The sequence below is a fragment of the Eucyclogobius newberryi genome, unplaced genomic scaffold (genome assembly GCF_026437365.1).
Source record: "Eucyclogobius newberryi isolate DKJ021-1_F unplaced genomic scaffold, fEucNew1.0.hap1 SCAF_14, whole genome shotgun sequence".
Classification (NCBI taxonomy): Eukaryota; Metazoa; Chordata; class Actinopteri; order Gobiiformes; family Gobiidae; genus Eucyclogobius; species Eucyclogobius newberryi.
The window spans coordinates 37,089,037-37,110,043 of record NW_027315768.1 but is presented as its reverse complement, the minus strand read 5'-3'; the positions used below and the strand labels follow the sequence as shown (position 1 = coordinate 37,110,043).

The following is a 21,007-nucleotide window of genomic DNA, read 5'->3' as shown; positions in this document are numbered from 1 at the left end:
TGTAAAGAGTCAAAACACACGGTAAGAACACGTGTAAAGAGTCAAAACACACGGTAAGAACACGTGTAAAGAGTCAAAACACACGGTAAGAACACGTTAAGAGTCAAAACACACGGTAAGAACACGTTAAGAGTCAAAACACACGGTAAGAACACGTGTAAAGAGTCAAAACACACGGTAAGAACACGTGTAAAGAGTCAAAACACACGGTAAGAACACGTTAAGAGTCAAAACACACGGTAAGAACACGTTAAGAGTCAAAACACACGGTAAGAACACGTGTAAAGAGTCAAAACACACGGTAAGAACACGTGTAAAGAGTCAAAACACACGGTAAGAACACGTGTAAAGAGTCAAAACACACGGTAAGAACACGTGTAAAGAGTCAAAACACACGGTAAGAACACGTGTAAAGAGTCAAAACACACGGTAAGAACACGTGTAAAGAGTCAAAACACACGGTAAGAACACGTGTAATGAGTCAAAACACACGGTAAGAACACGTGTAATGAGTCAAAACACACGGTAAGAACACGTAAAGAGTCAAAACACACGGTAAGAACACGTTAAGAGTCAAAACACACGGTAAGAACACGTTAAGAGTCAAAACACACGGTAAGAACACGTTAAGAGTCAAAACACACGGTAAGAACACGTTAAGAGTCAAAACACACGGTAAGAACACGTTAAGAGTCAAAACACACGGTAAGAACACGTTAAGAGTCAAAACACACGGTAAGAACACGTGTAAAGAGTCAAAACACACGGTAAGAACACGTGTAAAGAGTCAAAACACACGGTAAGAACACGTGTAATGAGTCAAAACACACGGTAAGAACACGTTAAGAGTCAAAACACACGGTAAGAACACGTGTAAAGAGTCAAAACACACGGTAAGAACACGTGTAAAGAGTCAAAACACACGGTAAGAACACGTGTAAAGAGTCAAAACACACGGTAAGAACACGTGTAATGAGTCAAAACACACGGTAAGAACACGTGTAATGAGTCAAAACACACGGTAAGAACACGTGTAATGAGTCAAAACACACGGTAAGAACACGTGTAATGAGTCAAAACACACGGTAAGAACACGTGTAATGAGTCAAAACACACGTAAGAACACGTGTAAAGAGTCAAAACACACGGTAAGAACACGTGTAAAGAGTCAAAACACACGGTAAGAACACGTGTAATGAGTCAAAACACACGGTAAGAACACGTGTAATGAGTCAAAACACACGGTAAGAACACGTGTAATGAGTCAAAACACACGTAAGAACACGTGTAATGAGTCAAAACACACGGTAAGAACACGTAAAGAGTCAAAACACACGGTAAGAACACGTAAAGAGTCAAAACACACGGTAAGAACACGTAAAGAGTCAAAACACACGGTAAGAACACGTAAAGAGTCAAAACACACGGTAAGAACACGTTAAGAGTCAAAACACACGGTAAGAACACGTTAAGAGTCAAAACACACGGTAAGAACACGTTAAGAGTCAAAACACACGGTAAGAACACGTTAAGAGTCAAAACACACGGTAAGAACACGTGTAAAGAGTCAAAACACACGGTAAGAACACGTGTAAAGAGTCAAAACACACGGTAAGAACACGTGTAAAGAGTCAAAACACACGGTAAGAACACGTGTAAAGAGTCAAAACACACGGTAAGAACACGTGTTAAGAGTCAAAACACACGGTAAGAACACGTGTAAAGAGTCAAAACACACGGTAAGAACACGTGTAAAGAGTCAAAACACACGGTAAGAACACGTGTAAAGAGTCAAAACACACGGTAAGAACACGTGTAAAGAGTCAAAACACACGGTAAGAACACGTTAAGAGTCAAAACACACGGTAAGAACACGTGTTAAGAGTCAAAACACACGGTAAGAACACGTGTAAAGAGTCAAAACACACGGTAAGAACACGTGTAAAGAGTCAAAACACACGGTAAGAACACGTGTAAAGAGTCAAAACACACGGTAAGAACACGTGTAAAGAGTCAAAACACACGGTAAGAACACGTGTAAAGAGTCAAAACACACGGTAAGAACACGTGTAAAGAGTCAAAACACACGGTAAGAACACGTGTAAAGAGTCAAAACACACGGTAAGAACACGTGTAAAGAGTCAAAACACACGGTAAGAACACGTGTAATGAGTCAAAACACACGGTAAGAACACGTTAAGAGTCAAAACACACGGTAAGAACACGTTAAGAGTCAAAACACACGGTAAGAACACGTTAAGAGTCAAAACACACGGTAAGTTCACGTTAAGAGTCAAAACACACGGTAAGAACACGTTAAGAGTCAAAACACACGGTAAGAACACGTGTAAAGAGTCAAAACACACGGTAAGAACACGTGTAAAGAGTCAAAACACACGGTAAGAACACGTGTAATGAGTCAAAACACACGTAAGAACACGTGTAATGAGTCAAAACACACGTAAGAACACGTGTAATGAGTCAAAACACACGGTAAGAACACGTAAAGAGTCAAAACACACGGTAAGAACACGTTAAGAGTCAAAACACACGGTAAGAACACGTTAAGAGTCAAAACACACGGTAAGAACACGTTAAGAGTCAAAACACACGGTAAGAACACGTTAAGAGTCAAAACACACGGTAAGAACACGTTAAGAGTCAAAACACACGGTAAGAACACGTTAAGAGTCAAAACACACGGTAAGAACACGTGTAAAGAGTCAAAACACACGGTAAGAACACGTGTAAAGAGTCAAAACACACGGTAAGAACACGTTAAGAGTCAAAACACACGGTAAGAACACGTTAAGAGTCAAAACACACGGTAAGAACACGTGTAAAGAGTCAAAACACACGGTAAGAACACGTGTAAAGAGTCAAAACACACGGTAAGAACACGTGTAAAGAGTCAAAACACACGGTAAGAACACGTGTAAAGAGTCAAAACACACGGTAAGAACACGTGTAATGAGTCAAAACACACGGTAAGAACACGTGTAATGAGTCAAAACACACGGTAAGAACACGTGTAAAGAGTCAAAACACACGGTAAGAACACGTGTAAAGAGTCAAAACACACGGTAAGAACACGTGTAAAGAGTCAAAACACACGGTAAGAACACGTGTAAAGAGTCAAAACACACGGTAAGAACACGTGTAAAGAGTCAAAACACACGTAAGAACACGTGTAATGAGTCAAAACACACGTAAGAACACGTGTAATGAGTCAAAACACACGGTAAGAACACGTGTAATGAGTCAAAACACACGTAAGAACACGTAAAGAGTCAAAACACACGGTAAGAACACGTAAAGAGTCAAAACACACGGTAAGAACACGTTAAGAGTCAAAACACACGGTAAGAACACGTGTAATGAGTCAAAACACAACGGTAAGAACACGTGTTAAGAGTCAAAACACGTGAGATGAAATCCAGTTGACTCTGACTCTTCTGCTCTTCTGCTCTTCTGACCCTCAGGTACCAGTTCTTCCTCCAGATTAAGCAGGACATCTGCAGTGGCCGGTTTGTGTCCCTCACATTTCTCTGGACACATGTGAGCGCTGTTACACGTGTGTCTTTGTCTTTGTGTGCAGTTTGCCTTGTCCACACAACACTGCGGCTCTGCTCGCCTCCTACGCCGTTCAATGTGAGTCTGACCTTTGACCTTTCACCTGCTTTATTTAGTTTTAAACTTTTCATTGTTTTAGTTTGTTTTGAAAAACAAAAGAAAAAAATCACCTTTTTACTGACATTTAAAGTCCGGTGCCTCGCGTTTACACGTGTGCCTCGCGTTTACACGTGTGCGCCGCGTTTACACGTGTGCCTCGCGTTTACACGTGTGCGCCGCGTTTACACGTGTGCCTCGCGTTTACACGTGTGCCTCGCGTTTACACGTGTGCCTCGCGTTTACACGTGTGCCTCGCGTTTACACGTGTGCCTCGCGTTTACACGTGTGCCTCGCGTTTACACGTGTGCCTCGCGTTTACACGTGTGCCTCGCGTTTACACGTGTGCGCCGCGTTTACACGTGTGCGCCGCGTTTACACGTGTGCGCCGCGTTTACACGTGTGCGCCGCGTTTACACGTGTGCGCCGCGTTTACACGTGTGCGCCGCGTTTACACGTGTGCGCCGCGTTTACACGTGTGCCTCGCGTTTACACGTGTGCCTCGCGTTTACACGTGTGCCTCGCGTTTACACGTGTGCCTCGCGTTTACACGTGTAACGTGTGCCTCGCGTTTACACGTGTGCCTCGCGTTTACACGTGTGCCTCGCGTTTACACGTGTGCGCCGCGTTTACACGTGTGCGCCGCGTTTACACGTGTGCCTCGCGTTTACACGTGTGCCTCGCGTTTACACGTGTGCCTCGCGTTTACACGTGTGCCTCGCGTTTACACGTGTGCCTCGCGTTTACACGTGTGCCTCGCGTTTACACGTGTGCGCCGCGTCGGTCTTTAATGTGGTGTGTTTGTGCAGCTGAACTGGGCGACTACAGCGAGGAGCAACATCCAGTGGCAGAATATCTGTCCGACTTCAGCTTCATCCCAAACCCGCCCCAGGACTTCCACCGCGAGGTCAGCAAGCACCACCAGCAGCACAGGTACTGACCAGCCACGCCTCTACGCATATGAGGGGCGTGGCTAAAGCTAGTGTGTGTGAGGGGTGTGGCTAAAGCTAGTGTGTGTGTGTGAGGGGTGTGGCTAAAGCTAGTGTGTGTGTGTGAGGGGTGTGGCTAAAGCTAGTGTGTGTGTGAGGGGCGTGGCTAAAGCTAGTGTGTGTGTGAGGGGTGTGGCTAAAGCTAGTGTGTGTGTGAGGGGCGTGGCTAAAGCTAGTGTGTGTGAGGGGCGTGGCTAAAGCTAGTGTGTGTGTGAGGGGTGTGGCTAAAGCTAGTGTGTGTGTGAGGGGCGTGGCTAAAGCTAGTGTGTGTGAGGGGCGTGGCTAAAGCTAGTGTGTGTGTGAGGGGCGTGGCTAAAGCTAGTGTGTGTGTGAGGGGCGTGGCGTTTGAACCTCTCCTTATGTCATGCTAATGCTAATGCTAATGTCAGACGCTTTATGACCTGGAAATATCAGATTGTGGCTCTTGACAGAGCGAGTGCCATAAACAGGAAACGGCTGTTGCTAACGTGCTTTGCTAGCTTTGTGTTGCTAACGTGCTTTGCTAGCTTTGTGTTGCTAACGTGCTTTGCTAGCTTTGTGTTGCTAAGGCTCCACATGGTCGTTAGCATCAGTGGAAACACGGAGCTTTAGCACGAGATCAAGTCAGAGTTTGAGACAAATGATTCTTTAGTGTTTCTGCTTTGGTCTGCGTTCTCTCTCGTCCAATCATCTGGCTGCGCTGTGGAGGCTCCTCCCCCTGAGCTAAAGTCCACCTCCTCATATTTAGTCCCTGGTTTAGTCCCGGTCTGAACCCGGTCTTGGTCTGTCCACAGCGGTCTGACCCCGGCCCAGGCTGAGTTCCAGTACCTGAACACGGCTCGGACTCTGGATCTTTATGGAGTGGAACTGCACTGGGCCCGGGACCAGAACCAGAGCGAGATCCTGCTCGGGGTCCAGTCCGGGGGGATCCTGGTCTACAAGAACCGGGTCCGGATCAACTACTTCCCCTGGTCAGTGCTGAAGTACTCAAATACTACTACCACCAAAACTACTACAACACTGAGAGGGGGGGCTGTGACGGTGAGGGGGGGCTGTGAAGGTGAGGGGGGGCTGTGAAGGTGAGGGGGGGGCTGTGACGGTGAGGGGGGGCTGTGACGGTGAGGGGGGGCTGTGACGGTGAGGGGGGGCTGTGAAGGTGAGGGGGGGCTGTGACGGTGAGGGGGGGGTCTGTGAAGGTGAGGGGGGGGCTGTGACGGTGAGGGGGGGCTGTGACGGTGAGGGGGGGGCTGTGACGGTGAGGGGGGGGACGGTGAGGGGGGGCTGTGAAGGTGAGGGGGGGCTGTGAAGGTGAGGGGGGGGCTGTGAAGGTGAGGGGGGGCTGTGACGGTGAGGGGGGGGACGGTGAGGGGGGGGGCTGTGACAGTGAGGGGCTGTGAAGGTGAGGGGGGGCTGTGAAGGTGAGGGGGGGGCTGTGACGGTGAGGGGGGGGCTGTGAAGGTGAGGGGGGGCCTGTGAAGGTGAGGGGGGGCTGTGACGGTGAGGGGGGGGCTGTGAAGGTGAGGGGGGGCCTGTGAAGGTGAGGGGGGGCCTGTGAAGGTGAGGGGGGGCTGTGACGGTGAGGGGGGGGCTGTGAAGGTGAGGGGGGGCTGTGACGGTGAGGGGGGGGCTGTGACGGTGAGGGGGGGCTGTGACGGTGAGGGGGGGCTGTGACGGTGTGGGGGGGGCTGTGAAGGTGAGGGGGGGCTGGGACGGTGAGGGGGGGGCTGTGAAGGTGAGGGGGGGGCTGTGAAGGTGAGGGGGGGCTGTGACGGTGTGGGGGGGCTGTGACGGTGAGGGGGGGGCTGTGACGGTGAGGGGGGGCTGTGAAGGTGAGGGGGGGGCTGTGACGGTGAGGGGGGGGCTGTGACGGTGTGGGGGGGGCTGTGAAGGTGAGGGGGGGGCTGTGACGGTGTGGGGGGGGCTGTGAAGGTGAGGGGGGGGCTGTGACGGTGAGGGGGGGCTGTGACGGTGTGGGGGGGGCTGTGAAGGTGAGGGGGGGGCTGTGACGGTGTGGGGGGGGCTGTGAAGGTGGAGGGGGGGCTGTGACGGTGAGGGGGGGGCTGTGAAGGTGAGGGGGGGTCTGTGAAGGTGAGGGGGGGCTGTGACGGTGAGGGGGGGGTCTGTGAAGGTGAGAGGGGGCTGTGAAGGTGAGGGGGGGGCTGTGACGGTGAGGGGGGGGACGGTGAGGGGGGGGGGCTGTGAAGGTGAGGGGGGGCTGTGAAGGTGAGGGGGGGGCTGGGACGGTGAGGGGGGGGCTGTGAAGGTGAGGGGGGGGCTGGGACGGTGAGGGGGGGGCTGTGAAGGTGAGGGGGGGCTGTGACCACGATCATCTCCACTGTCTTCTGGAAGGACTCTTCTGTTCCTCCTGCTCTGTTCCTCCTGCTCTGTTCCTCCTGCTCTGTTCCTCCTGCTCTGTTCCTCCTGCTCTGTTCCTCCTGCTCTGTTCCTCCTGCTCTCACATGAACTCTTCTGTTTCTCATAAACTGGATGTGAAAAGCTGTGGAAAATTAAAGTGTGAATTTTGTGTGTTTCTGTTTCAGGTTAAAAATCGTGAAGATCTCGTTCAAGTGTAAACAGTTCTTCATCCAGCTGCGCCGAGAAGTGGTACGAGCGCCTCCTCCAGATGACCTCCCGGTGGTCCTCTGCAGATGACCTCCCGGTGGTCCTCTGCAGATGACCTCCCGGTGGTCCTCTGCAGATGACCTCCCGGTGGTCCTCTGCAGATGACCTCCCGGTGGTCCTCTGCAGATGACCTCCCGGTGGTCCTCTGCAGATGACCTCCCGGTGGTCCTCTGACCTCCTGCTGTTCCAGGCGGAGTCTCGGGAGACGCTGCTGGGCTTCCACATGGTGAACTATCGCGCCTGTAAGAACCTGTGGAAGGCGTGTGTGGAGCATCACACCTTCTTCAGACTCGAGCGCCCGCTGCCGCCTCAGAAGAACTTCTTCAGCCACTACTTCACCTTAGGCTCCAAGTTCCGATACTGGTGAGAACTCACACTTAAAGATGCTCTGTGGGACTTTTCTGTGGCGGGTCCGACACCTGCTCATGTTCCTCAGCTTCTGTTTGACTTTCAAGTGCGACTCCTGAAGAAATGGACCCGACAAAAACACTGTTTGACTTTCATCCAAAAGTCATTCTCAATCTGTTTTACTCTGATCCAGGGGCCGGCAAACTACGGCCCGCGGGCCACATCCGGCCCGCCAAGCTTGTCCAAGGTATATTAAAATATATATATTTTATTTTTGCCCGTAGGCTTTATTAGACAGTAGATGGAATGAGAGAGAAAGGAGGACATGCAGCAAATGTCGGAGTCGGGATTTGAACTCACGACACTGTAATGCCCACATTTCCCCAATAGATGGCGAACTTTGACCTTTTTGGCGCCTCTTCTTCTCTGAGAAGTTTCACATCGAGACTTTGTGTAAAAATGAGTTCATCAGAAAAAGTGTCTGAGTTTGAGTGTTTCATGACAACTACTGTCAACCAACTCTAATGTACGGACTAATGTACAGACTCTAATGTACGGACTCTAATGTACAGACTCTAATGTACGGACTCTAATGTACAGACTCTAATGTACAGACTAATGTACAGACTCTAATGTACGGACTCTAATGTACAGACTCTAATGTACAGACTAATGTACAGACTCTAATGTACGGACTCTAATGTACGGACTCTAATGTACGGACTCTAATGTACGGACTCTAATGTACGGACTCTAATGTACAGACTCTAATGTACGGACTCTAATGTACGGACTCTAATGTACGGACTCTAATGTACGGACTCTAATGTACGGACTAATGTACAGACTCTAATGTACGGACTCTAATGTACAGACTCTAATGTACGGACTCTAATGTACAGACTCTAATGTCCGGACTCTAATGTACGGACTCTAATGTACAGACTCTAATGTACGGACTAATGTACAGACTCTAATGTACAGACTCTAATGTACGGACTCTAATGTACAGACTCTAATGTACGGACTCTAATGTACGGACTCTAATGTACGGACTCTAATGTACGGACTCTAATGTACGGACTAATGTACAGACTCTAATGTACGGACTCTAATGTACAGACTCTAATGTACGGACTCTAATGTACAGACTCTAATGTACGGACTCTAATGTACAGACTCTAATGTACGGACTCTAATGTACGGACTCTAATGTACGGACTCTAATGTACGGACTCTAATGTACAGACTCTAATGTACGGACTCTAATGTACAGACTCTAATGTACGGACTCTAATGTACAGACTCTAATGTACGGACTAATGTACAGACTCTAATGTACGGACTCTAATGTACAGACTCTAATGTACGGACTAATGTACAGACTCTAATGTACGGACTCTAATGTACAGACTCTAATGTACGGACTCTAATGTACAGACTCTAATGTACGGACTCTAATGTACAGACTCTAATGTACGGACTCTAATGTACGGACTCTAATGTACGGACTCTAATGTACAGACTCTAATGTACGGACTAATGTACAGACTCTAATGTACAGACTCTAATGTACGGACTCTAATGTACAGACTCTAATGTACGGACTCTAATGTACGGACTCTAATGTACGGACTCTAATGTACGGACTCTAATGTACGGACTAATGTACGGACTCTAATGTACGGACTAATGTACAGACTCTAATGTACAGACTCTAATGTACGGACTCTAATGTACGGACTCTAATGTACGGACTCTAATGTACGGACTCTAATGTACGGACTCTAATGTACAGACTCTAATGTACGGACTCTAATGTACGGACTCTAATGTACGGACTCTAATGTACGGACTCTAATGTACAGACTCTAATGTACGGACTAATGTACAGACTCTAATGTACGGACTCTAATGTACAGACTCTAATGTACAGACTCTAATGTACGGACTAATGTACAGACTCTAATGTACAGACTCTAATGTACGGACTCTAATGTACAGACTCTAATGTACAGACTCTAATGTACGGACTCTAATGTACGGACTCTAATGTACGGACTAATGTACGGACTCTTATGTACAGACTCTAATGTACAGACTCTAATGTACAGACTCTAATGTACGGACTAATGTACGGACTCTAATGTACGGACTCTAATGTACAGACTCTAATGTACAGACTCTAATGTACGGACTAATGTACGGACTCTAATGTACGGACTCTAATGTACGGACTCTAATGTACGGACTCTAATGTACGGACTAATGTACGGACTCTAATGTACAGACTCTAATGTACGGACTCTAATGTACGGACTCTAATGTACGGACTAATGTACGGACTCTAATGTACGGACTCTAATGTACGGACTCTAATGTACGGACTCTAATGTACGGACTCTAATGTACGGACTCTAATGTACGGACTCTAATGTACAGACTCTAATGTACGGACTCTAATGTACGGACTCTAATGTACGGACTCTAATGTACAGACTCTAATGTACAGACTCTAATGTACGGACTCTAATGTACAGACTCTAATGTACAGACTCTAATGTATCTATATAACATGTATATTACATATATAACATGTATATTACATATATGAATACTGTTTATATTACTCCTCTTGTCCTCGGAGCTGGGGGGCTCCTCCTCTGTCTGTAACATTGTGTCGTAACTGAAGGTTCAGTTTGACCTCTTTGTTTGCAGCGGTCGGACTGAGGTCCAGTCGGTCCAGTACGGCAAAGAGAAGGGCCTCAAGGACCGAGTGTTCGCCAGGTACATGTGCTACACATCCTCTTTATGTTACACATCCTCTTTATGTTACACATCCTCTTTATGTTACACATCCTCTTTGTGCTACACATCCTCTTTATGTTACACATCCTCTTTGTGCTACACATCCTCTTTGTGCTACACATCCTCTTTGTGCTACACATCCTCTTTGTGCTACACATCCTCTTTGTCCTCTTTTATCCAATGAGTTTATTCAATAAAAACAAGAAACTGAAGGAGAGAGAACCAAAACTAATGATGATAATAATGATAAATATAGCCGCAAGCGGCAATGATCGGCCCTCGCCACGCCGCAAGAGGAGGGGGCGCTAACGCGCCCCAATTGTCCTTTTATTACATCTACTGCTGAATCTTCTCCCCTTTGTTTTACCATCAAAAAGACATTTTATTTTGAATTCTTGGCAAAAGAGACCGTGACTCTTAGAATAAAAATGTGAATAACTTTTGATGGTCCTGAAGATGAGTCTCACCAAATTTCAGGTTAATAGGGCTGACGCCCTGAGGGGGAGGAGTTTGTGAAAGTCTAAAGTGTAAACATGTTCTGGCGATTTCCCCATTGGAATAACATGGGAGGTTTTGGTCATCGCTACGGCAACGACATAACAATTATGACATGGGTCATTGACTTTTTTGATGGGGCCAAAATTGAGTTTTGTGTCAAATTTCAGACAATTTCGCAAAACTAAACATTTAACCTCCATATAAAATCTGTAGGGGGCGCTGTGGTGCCAAATTAATTAATTTCACTTCAAGTAGGTTTAGGGCAAAGAGTTTAACAACTGATTCTAATTTGACGCAATTCACACTTTATCTGCGCAAACGGCAGAAATGTTACATTTGAGAGATTTCTGAAATTCTTGCTACAGTTTGTGGCTTCGCCGCACAGAGACCGTGACAGGGTCAATGTAATTTAATAACTTTTGATGTCCCACTCCTCAGTAGCATTTTCACACAATTTCAGTTTTTTAGGGCCAACGCCCTGGGAGGAGTTCATAAAAGTACGACGTTTGGAAAAACTCTATGATGCTTAGCCATTTTTGAACCAATATGGCCGACATTTGGTTGGGTGGACGGCGTTGCCGTAATAATATTTTTTACTTCTCTTGTCACCATCTACCTCTGCGCCAAATTTCATGATTCTACGATCAGATTTTTTTTGGGTCATTTCCTATCTCTCAATGCATTTTTGGTACATTTGGGGGCGCTGACGCGCACATTTTTTTTATTTTAGAAAAGGGAAATAGCCAGAATGTAGAGGCACGATTTTTAGAGGTGTGAACATTTTTGTGACTTTTCGTCAATGTTCACTGGGTGAAAAATAGGGGGCGTGTCCCGAGAAGAAAGAAAGAAAGAAAGAATAATATTCCGATGCGAAAACAATGTTTCCCATTTTTCAAATATCATAAACTATACATTTTCGGAAAGCGCTTGCGCTTTCCTACCTCATGGTGTGGGTCCCTGGTCACTGACGGGTACTTTCGTTAATTTTGAGTGGGCTCTGCCCACTTTGTGCTTTTGGCCCTCTAAACAGTAATAATGTTACATTTTTGCATTACATGTTTATATGAACGGAACATGCAAGAGATGGAACGTATTCGTGAGCTACTTAGGGCAAATGAGTGCTTTATATGGGGATGACGACCGCGAAATGTAAAGTGCTCGTTTAGTGTGCTCTTTTGCACGGGCTTCGCCCGTTTACAACGGTAATGTACCATTTTCCTACTACTAATTAGTCTGCAGGGGGCGTGCATGAGTGAAGGAGTGCGTTAGTGAGTGTTTGGAAGTGGGCGAGCGCTTCGCGCTCGATTTCGTGCGCACTTTCGCAGCCGTGCTTCGCACGGCCTTACGAGATTAATGGGCCTCTCGCAGCTTGTGGCGCTCGGGCCTAATAATGATAATAATGATAATAATGATAATACACTGTTTTTCATGTCATCTTTCACTTAAACATCAACAAATGTAAAACATGAGACTTCAGCTCCAAAATGGCTTTTATTAAATAATACATCAAATGACTGTGGAGTTAAAGGGGATGTTCCTGGAGTTAAAGGGGATGTTCCTGGAGTTAAAGGGGATGTTCCTGGAGTTAAAGGGGATGTTCCTGGAGTTAAAGGGGAGTTAAAGGGGATGTTCCTGGAGTTAAAGGGGATGTTCCTGGAGTTAAAGGGGATGTTCCTGGAGTTAAAGGGGAGTTAAAGGGGATGTTCCTGAAGTTAAAGGGGATGTTCCTGAAGTTAAAGGGGATGTTCTGTTCCTCAGGTCTCCATCGAAGCCCCTCGGCCGGAAACTGGTCTCTGGGACCGACTGGGACTCCAACAGCAGGAACTCTCTGTCCGAAGAACGACTGGAAACTCAGAGTTTACCAAACAGGTCTCCTCCAGGAACGCCCAACCAGTGAGTCCTGACCCGGTCCTGACCCGGGCCTGAGCCTGACCCGGGCCTGACCCGGGCCTAAAACGGGTCTAAACTAGGTCTAAAACGAGTCAGAGGATGATCATTTTGGAGTCCATGTAAACAATGAAAAGAAGCGGACCAAGCACCGAGCCTTGAGGGACGCCGTGGGGAACAGAGGGTTTTGGCTGAGCATCGGTTTATATTTTTATATTTTTATGTTTTTATTTTTATTTGTAGTGGAGGAGGGCGGAGCGGAGGAAGGTGGAGGAGGGTGGAGAAGGGCGGAGCGGAGGAAGGTGAAGGAGGGCGGAGCGGAGGAAAGTGGAGGAGGAAGGTGGAGGAGGGCGGAGCGGAGGAAGGTGGAGGAGAAGTCTGCTGTGGTAAACCGTGGGTGGGAGGAGCTGTTGGAGTGGGAGGAGTCCATATGGATGTTGAAGTCACCCGGGAGTAAAAGGAGTGGAATTTGAGTCAGCTAAAGCTCACAAAGGATGGGCTGGTTTGAGGGACGATTAAAGATATATATACATAGTATATATTTACTGTGTATATTATATGAAATATTTACAAAGGTTAAATATAGTCTGTGTTTTTCAGAAACTCTCTGTTCGTGTCCGATGGCTCTCGCGTTCGTCCGTCCTCCGTTGGTCACCTGGTCGATCACGTGATCCACTCCTCGCCCTCACTTCCTGTTTTCTCGTCCAATCACAAGTCTGCGTCATCCACGCAGGCCAACAGTCTCTCCCTGGACTCTACACCGTATGTTTCCCTCCAGAAACCAGGACTAAACCAGGTCTAAACCAGGTCTAAACCAGGACTAAACCAGGTCTAAACCAGGTCTAAACCAGGACTAAACCAGGTCTAAACCAGGACTAAACCAGGTCTAAACCAGGACTAAACCAGGACTAAACCAGGTCTAAACCAGGACTAAACCAGGACTAAACCAGGACTAAACCAGGTCTAAACCAGGACTAAACCAGGACTAAACTAGTTCTTAACCAGGTCTAAACCAGGTCTAAACCAGGACTAAACCAGGTCTAAACCAGTTCTAAACCAGTTCTAAACCAGGACTAAACCAGGACTAAACCAGGACTAAACCAGGACTAAACCAGGTCTAAACCAGGTCTAAACCAGGTCTAAACCAGGTCTAAACCAGGACTAAACCAGGACTAAACCAGGACTAAACCAGGTCTAAACCAGGTCTAAACCAGGACTAAACCAGGACTAAACCAGGACTAAACCAGGACTAAACCAGGTCTAAACCAGGACTAAACCAGGACTAAACCAGGACTAAACCAGGACTAAACCAGGTCTAAACCAGGACTAAACCAGGACTAAACCAGGACTAAACCAGGACTAAACCAGGACTAAACCAGGACTAAACCAGGACTAAACCAGGTCTAAACCAGGTCTAAACCAGGACTAAACCAGGACTAAACCAGGACTAAACCAGGTCTAAACCAGGTCTAAACCAGGTCTAAACCAGGTCTAAACCAGGACTAAACCAGGTCTAAACCAGGTCTAAACCAGGTCTAAACCAGGTCTAAACCAGGACTGAACCAGGACTGAACCAGGTCTGAACCAGGTCTGAACCAGGTCTAAACCAGGTCTAAACCAGGACTAAACCAGGTCTAAACCAGGTCTAAACCAGGACTAAACCAGGTCTAAACCAGGACTGAACCAGGACTGAACCAGGTCTGAACCAGGTCTGAACCAGGTCTAAACCAGGTCTAAACCAGGACTAAACCAGGTCTAAACCAGGTCTAAACCAGGTCTAAACCAGGACTAAACCAGGTCTAAACCAGGTCTAAACCAGGACTAAACCAGGTCTAAACCAGGACTAAACCAGGACTAAACCAGGACTAAACCAGGTCTAAACCAGGACTAAACCAGGTCTAAACCAGGTCTAAACCAGGACTAAACCAGGTCTAAACCAGGTCTAAACCAGGTCTAAACCAGGACTAAACCAGGACTAAACCAGGACTAAACCAGGACTAAACCAGGTCTAAACCAGGACTAAACCAGGTCTAAACCAGGTCCAAACCAGGACTAAACCAGGTCTAAACCAGGTCTAAACCAGGTCTAAACCTGGTCTAAACCAGGACTAAACCAGTTCTTAACCAGGTCTAAACCAGGTCTAAACCAGGTCTAAACCAGGACTAAACCAGGTCTAAACCAGTTCTAAACCAGGACTAAACCAGGACTAAACCAGGACTAAACCAGGTCTAAACCAGGTCTAAACCAGGTCTAAACCAGGTCTAAACCAGGTCTAAACCAGGTCTAAACCAGGTCTAAACCAGGACTAAACCAGTTCTAAACCAGGACTAAACCAGGTCTAAACCAGGTCTAAACCAGGTCTAAACCAGGACTAAACCAGGACTAAACCAGGTCTAAACCAGGTCTAAACCAGGTCTAAACCAGGTCTAAACCAGGACTAAACCAGTTCTAAACCAGTTCTAAACCAGGACTAAACCAGGTCTAAACCAGGTCTAAACCAGGACTAAACCAGGTCTAAACCAGGTCTAAACCAGGACTAAACCAGGACTAAACCAGGTCTAAACCAGGTCTAAACCAGGTCTAAACCAGGTCTAAACCAGGACCACATGACGCGGTGTTAAAGGTCTCTGTGTTTAGTTCTCCAGACGCTGTGGATGGACCTCCTGCTTTGCCGCCCAAACAGCTGAGCAGAAAAACCCTGAGTCAGATCATCCAGGCTCACTCCCAACAAAGTCTGCTGGACAACCACCTGAACGAGCTGTACGATGTCCCAGGACCAGACACCTCCACGGTGAGTCCAACCAAAGCTCCTCTAGATCCTCCTGAGAGTCTGAATCTCCTGTAGATCCTCCTGAGAGTCTGAAGCTCCTGGAGATCCTCCTGAGAGTCTGAAGCTCCTGTAGATCCTCTAGATCCTCCTGAGAGTCTGAAGCTCCTGTAGATCCTCCTGAGAGTCTGAAGCTCCTGTAGATCCTCCTGAGAGTCTGAAGCTCCTGTAGATCTTCTAGATCCTCCTGAGAGTCTGAAGCTCCTGGAGATCCTCCTGAGAGTCTGAAGCTCCTGGAGATCCTCTAGATCCTCAGAGTCTGAAGCTCCTGGAGATCCTCTTGATCCTCCTGAGAGTCTGAAGCTCCTGGAGATCCTCCTGAGAGTCTGAAGCTCCTGTTGATCCTCCTGAGAGTCTGAAGCTCCTGTTGATCCTCCTGAGAGTCTGAAGCTCCTGTAGATCCTCCTGAGAGTCTGAAGCTCCTGTTGATCCTCCTGAGAGTCTGAAGCTCCTGTTGATCCTCCTGAGAGTCTGAAGCTCCTGGAGATCCTCCTGAGAGTCTGAAGCTCCTGTTGATCCTCCTGAGAGTCTGAAGCTCCTGTTGATCCTCCTGAGAGTCTGAAGTTTCTCTAGATCCTCCTGAGAGTCTGAAGCTCCTGTAGATCCTCCTGAGAGTCTAAAGCTCCTGGAGATCCTCCTGAGAGTCTGAAGTTCCTGTAGATCCTCTAGATCCTCCTGAGAGTCTGAAGCTCCTGTAGATCCTCCTGAGAGTCTGAAGCTCCTGGAGATCCTCCTGAGAGTCTGAAGTTCCTGTAGATCCTCTAGATCCTCCTGAGAGTCTGAAGCTCCTGTAGATCCTCCTGAGAGTCTGAAGCTCCTGGAGATCCTTGGTCCCTCTGAATGAGCAGACCCTTCCACAGTGAGTCTTTAGACAGTCTTTTCGGAGTCTGCAGCAGCTCTGTAAAACACAGTGCTCACTTTACGTACCCGGACCCTGGTTCTGCTCGAGGTTCCTCAGAGTCCTGACCTGGACCCTGGTTCTGCTCGAGGTTCCTCAGAGTCCTGACTTGGACCCTGGCTTAGGTCTGTAGTAAATCCTCTGTTTTCTTTCTCGTTGTTTCAGTTGAATGGAGTTGTGCCTCACGATAATCTGGTGCTGATCAAGATGAGACCGGACGAACACGGACGATTTGGATTCAACGTGAAGGTAAAAGCGCTGACCCTCACGGCGCTGGACGCCCCCTGGCTCTTTGTCACGGTCGTCCTTCTCCTTTTCAGGGCGGAGCAGATCAGAAAATGCCCATCATCGTGTCCAGAGTGGCTCCTGGAACGTCGGTGAGTAAAACTGTGATAATGACCTTGACCTTGACCTTAAGACTGAACCTCAGGTCCAGGACTCTCTGCTCTTTTCAACCTTTGACCCTGAAGTGTCTCTGAAGTGTCTCACATTAAAGCTGCTCTGTGTAAGGGTCCACCACCTGCTGGTCTCTGTGGAGATGTTACTGCTCGGCCCTGAATGTTCCACTGTGGATCTGCATTCTTACTGTGAGCAGGGTGAGCACCTGTCCACAGATCTGACCTGTAACTGGGCCTGGAGGGGCCACTGCTCATCTCCATGGAGATCTGATGTCTCTGCTCACTGACACAAACACCATGTTCCTCCTGCTCTGGAGGAAAGACTCACGGAGCAGGAGCTCAGAGACGTGAAGGTCAGAGGTCAGAGTGAAGGTCAAAGGTCAGAGTGAAGGTCAGAGGTCAGAGTGAAGGTCAGAGGTCGGAGGGACGAGCAGCTGAGGTGAAAAGTGGGAGGGGCATGCTCTACACTCATAAGAGAATGAGGTGATATTTCTATTTCTTTTATGATTTTTCAGACATTTCACATTTGTCTGATCATTAAAGCTCAACTTACACGACACGTTCAAACACACATGGTCCAGAGTCACATGGTCCAGAGTCACATGGTCCAGAGTCACATGGTCCAGAGTCACATGGTCCAACGTCACATGGTCCAGAGTCACATGGTCCAGAGTCACATGGTCCAGAGTCACATGGTCCAGAGTCACATGGTCCAGAGTCACATGGTCCAGAGTCACATGGTCCAGAGTCACATGGTCCAACGTCACATGGTCCAGAGTCACATGGTCCAGAGTCACATGGTCCAGAGTCACATGGTCCAGAGTCACATGGTCCAGAGTCACATGGTCCAGCGTCACATGGTCCAGAGTCACATGGTCCAGAGTCACATGGTCCAACGTCACATGGTCCAGAGTCACATGGTCCAACGTCACATGGTCCAGAGTCACATGGTCCAGCGTCACATGGTCCAGAGTCACATGGTCCAGAGTCACATGGTCCAACGTCACATGGTCCAGAGTCACATGGTCCAACGTCACATGGTCCAGAGTCACATGGTCCAGAGTCACATGGTCCAGAGTCACATGGTCCAGAGTCACATGGTCCAGCGTCACATGGTCCAGAGTCACATGGTCCAACGTCACATGGTCCAGAGTCACATGGTCCAGCGTCACATGGTCCAGCGTCACATGGTCCAGCGTCACATGGTCCAGAGTCACATGGTCCAGAGTCATATGGTCCAGAGTCACATGGTCCAGAGTCACATGGTCCAGAGTCACATGGTCCAGAGTCACATGGTCCAACGTCACATGGTCCAGAGTCACATGGTCCAGAGTCACATGGTCCAGAGTCACATGGTCCAACGTCACATGGTCCAGAGTCACATGGTCCAGAGTCACATGGTCCAGAGTCACATGGTCCAGAGTCACATGGTCCAGAGTCACATGGTCCAGAGTCACATGGTCCAGAGTCACATGGTCCAGCGTCACATGGTCCAGCGTCACATGGTCCAGAGTCACATGGTCCAGCGTCACATGGTCCAGAGTCACATGGTCCAGAGTCACATGGTCCAGAGTCACATGGTCCAGAGTCACATACAATCCCTGAAGCTTTGATGAAGTTTGTTCTGACCCTCTGTCCAGGAGCTCTTTGGTCCATTCTTAATCACACTTGTGTTGTCTGTGTGTTGTATAATTGAAGCTGTGTGTTGTATAATTGAAGCTGTGTGTTGTATAATTGAAGCTGTGTTGTATAATTGAAGCTGTGTGTTGTATAATTGAAGCTGTGTGTTGTATAATTGAAGCTGTGTGTTGTATAATTGAAGCTGTGTGTTGTATAATTGAAGCTGTGTGTTGTATAATTGAAGCTGTGTGTTGTATAATTGAAGCTGTGTGTTGTATAATTGAAGCTGTGTGTTGTATAATTGAAGCTGTGTGTTGTATAATTGAAGCTGTGTGTTGTATAATTGAAGCTGTGTGTTGTATAATTGAAGCTGTGTGTTTCAGGCGGATCTGTGTGTGCCACGCCTCAACGAGGGCGACCAGGTCCTGCTGATCAACGGCCGAGACATCTCTGACCACACGCACGACCAAGTGGTGATGTTCATCAAAGCCAGCTGCGAGAGCCACTCGGGCGAACTGGTGCTGCTCGTGAGGCCAAACGGTGAGGGACAGACCGTTGCTAGGAGACGCTCAGACCGTTGCTAGGAGACGCTCTAACGGAGACGCTCTGACCGTTGCTAGGAGACCCTCTGACCGTTGCTAGGAGACCCTCTGACCGTTGCTAGGAGACCCTCTGACCGTTGCTAGGAGACCCTCTGACCGTTGCTAGGAGACCCTCAGACCGTTGCTAGGAGACGCTCTGACCGTTGCTAGAAGACGCTCTGACCGTTGCTAGGAGACGCTCTGACCGTTGCTAGGAGACCCTCAGACTTTTGCTAGGAGACCCTCAGACCGTTGCTAGGAGACCCTCAGACCGTTGCTAGGAGACGCTCTGACCGTTGCTAGGAGACCCTCAGACCGTTGCTCGGAGACGCTCTGACCGTTGCTAGGAGACGCTCAGACCGTTGCTAGGAGACGCTCTAACGGAGACGCTCTGACCGTTGCTAGGAGACCCTCTGACCGTTGCTAGGAGACCCTCAGACCGTTGCTAGGAGACGCTCTGACCGTTGCTAGAAGACGCTCTGACCGTTGCTAGGAGACCCTCAGACCGTTGCTAGGAGACCCTCAGACCGTTGCTAGGAGACCCTCTGACCGTTGCTAGAAGACGCTCTGACCGTTGCTAGGAGACCCTCAGACCGTTGCTAGGAGACGCTCAGACCGTTGCTAGGAGACGCTCTGACCGTTGCTAGGAGACCCTCAGACCGTGGCTAGGAGACGCTCAGACCGTTGCTAGGAGACGCTCTAACGGAGACGCTCTGACCGTTGCTAGGAGACCCTCTGACCGTTGCTAGGAGACCCTCAGACCGTTGCTAGGAGACGCTCTGACCGTTGCTAGAAGACGCTCTGACCGTTGCTAGGAGACACTCTGACCGTTGCTAGGAGACCCTCAGACCGTTGCTAGGAGACCCTCAGACCGTTGCTAGGAGACGCTCAGACCGTGGCTAGGAGACGCTCAGACCGTTGCTAGGAGACGCTCAGACCGTTGCTAGGAGACGCTCAGACCGTTGCTAGGAGACCCTCAGACCGTTGCTAGGAGACCCTCAGACCGTTGCTAGGAGACGCTCTGACCGTTGCTAGGAGACCCTCAGACCGTGGCTAGGAGACGCTCAGACCGTTGCTAGGAGACGCTCTAACGGAGACGCTCTGACCGTTGCTAGGAGACCCTCTGACCGTTGCTAGGAGACCCTCAGACCGTTGCTAGGAGACGCTCTGACCGTTGCTAGAAGACGCTCTGACCGTTGCTAGGAGACGCTCTGACCGTTGCTAGGAGACGCTCTGACCGTTGCTAGGAGACCCTCAGACCGTTGCTAGGAGACGCTCTGACCGTTGCTAGGAGACGCTCAGACCGTGGCTAGGAGACGCTCAGACTGCTTGTGTGTCTTTAGCGATGTACAACGCGCTGGAGGAGAAGGAGGCGGAGCCTGAGTTCCAGTACATCCCAGAGAAGAGCGTGATGGACCCGAGTGTGGACCAGGACGTCCTGAGAGAGTCCATGAGCGCTCTGAGGGACACGCTGAGCTCTGGAGCGCTGCTGCAGCACTTTGATGTCAGTACTTGTGTGTGTGGTGTGTGTGTGGTGTGTGTGTGTGTGTGTGTGTGTGTGTGTGTGTGTGTGTGTGTGTGTGTGTGTGTGTGTGTGTGTGTGTGTGTGGGGTGTGTGGTGTGTGTGGTGTGTGTGATGTGTGTGTGTGTGTGTGTGTGTGTGTGGTGTGTGTGTGTGTGTGTGTGTGGTGTGTGTGGTGTGTGTGGTGTGTGTGGTGTGTGTGGTGTGTGTGGTGTGTGTGGTGTGTGTGGTGTGTGTGGTGTGTGTGTGTGGTGTGTGTGTGGTGTGTGTGTGGTGTGTGTGTGGTGTGTGTGGTGTGTGTGGTGTGTATGTGTGTGTGTTGTGTGTGTGGTGTGTGTTGTGTGTGTGGTGTGTGTGTGTG

The 21,007-nt window shown here is 48.8% G+C and overlaps 1 protein-coding gene across 1 annotated transcript in view; it reads left to right on the top strand.

Moving 5' to 3' along the window:
• ptpn4a (protein tyrosine phosphatase non-receptor type 4a) overlaps positions 1–21,007 on the top strand; it is a 35,339-nt gene that overhangs the window by 6,217 nt on the left and 8,115 nt on the right. The window contains exons 6-19 of the mRNA XM_072445369.1: positions 3,483–3,527; positions 3,599–3,651; positions 4,479–4,602; positions 5,432–5,608; positions 7,178–7,241; positions 7,450–7,622; positions 10,326–10,394; positions 12,672–12,806; positions 13,401–13,562; positions 15,438–15,591; positions 16,691–16,774; positions 16,846–16,902; positions 18,927–19,083; positions 20,468–20,628. Of these exons, the coding sequence (XP_072301470.1) occupies positions 3,483–3,527; positions 3,599–3,651; positions 4,479–4,602; positions 5,432–5,608; positions 7,178–7,241; positions 7,450–7,622; positions 10,326–10,394; positions 12,672–12,806; positions 13,401–13,562; positions 15,438–15,591; positions 16,691–16,774; positions 16,846–16,902; positions 18,927–19,083; positions 20,468–20,628 (1,615 nt within the window). The remainder of the gene's footprint in view (positions 1–3,482; positions 3,528–3,598; positions 3,652–4,478; positions 4,603–5,431; positions 5,609–7,177; positions 7,242–7,449; positions 7,623–10,325; positions 10,395–12,671; positions 12,807–13,400; positions 13,563–15,437; positions 15,592–16,690; positions 16,775–16,845; positions 16,903–18,926; positions 19,084–20,467; positions 20,629–21,007) is intronic.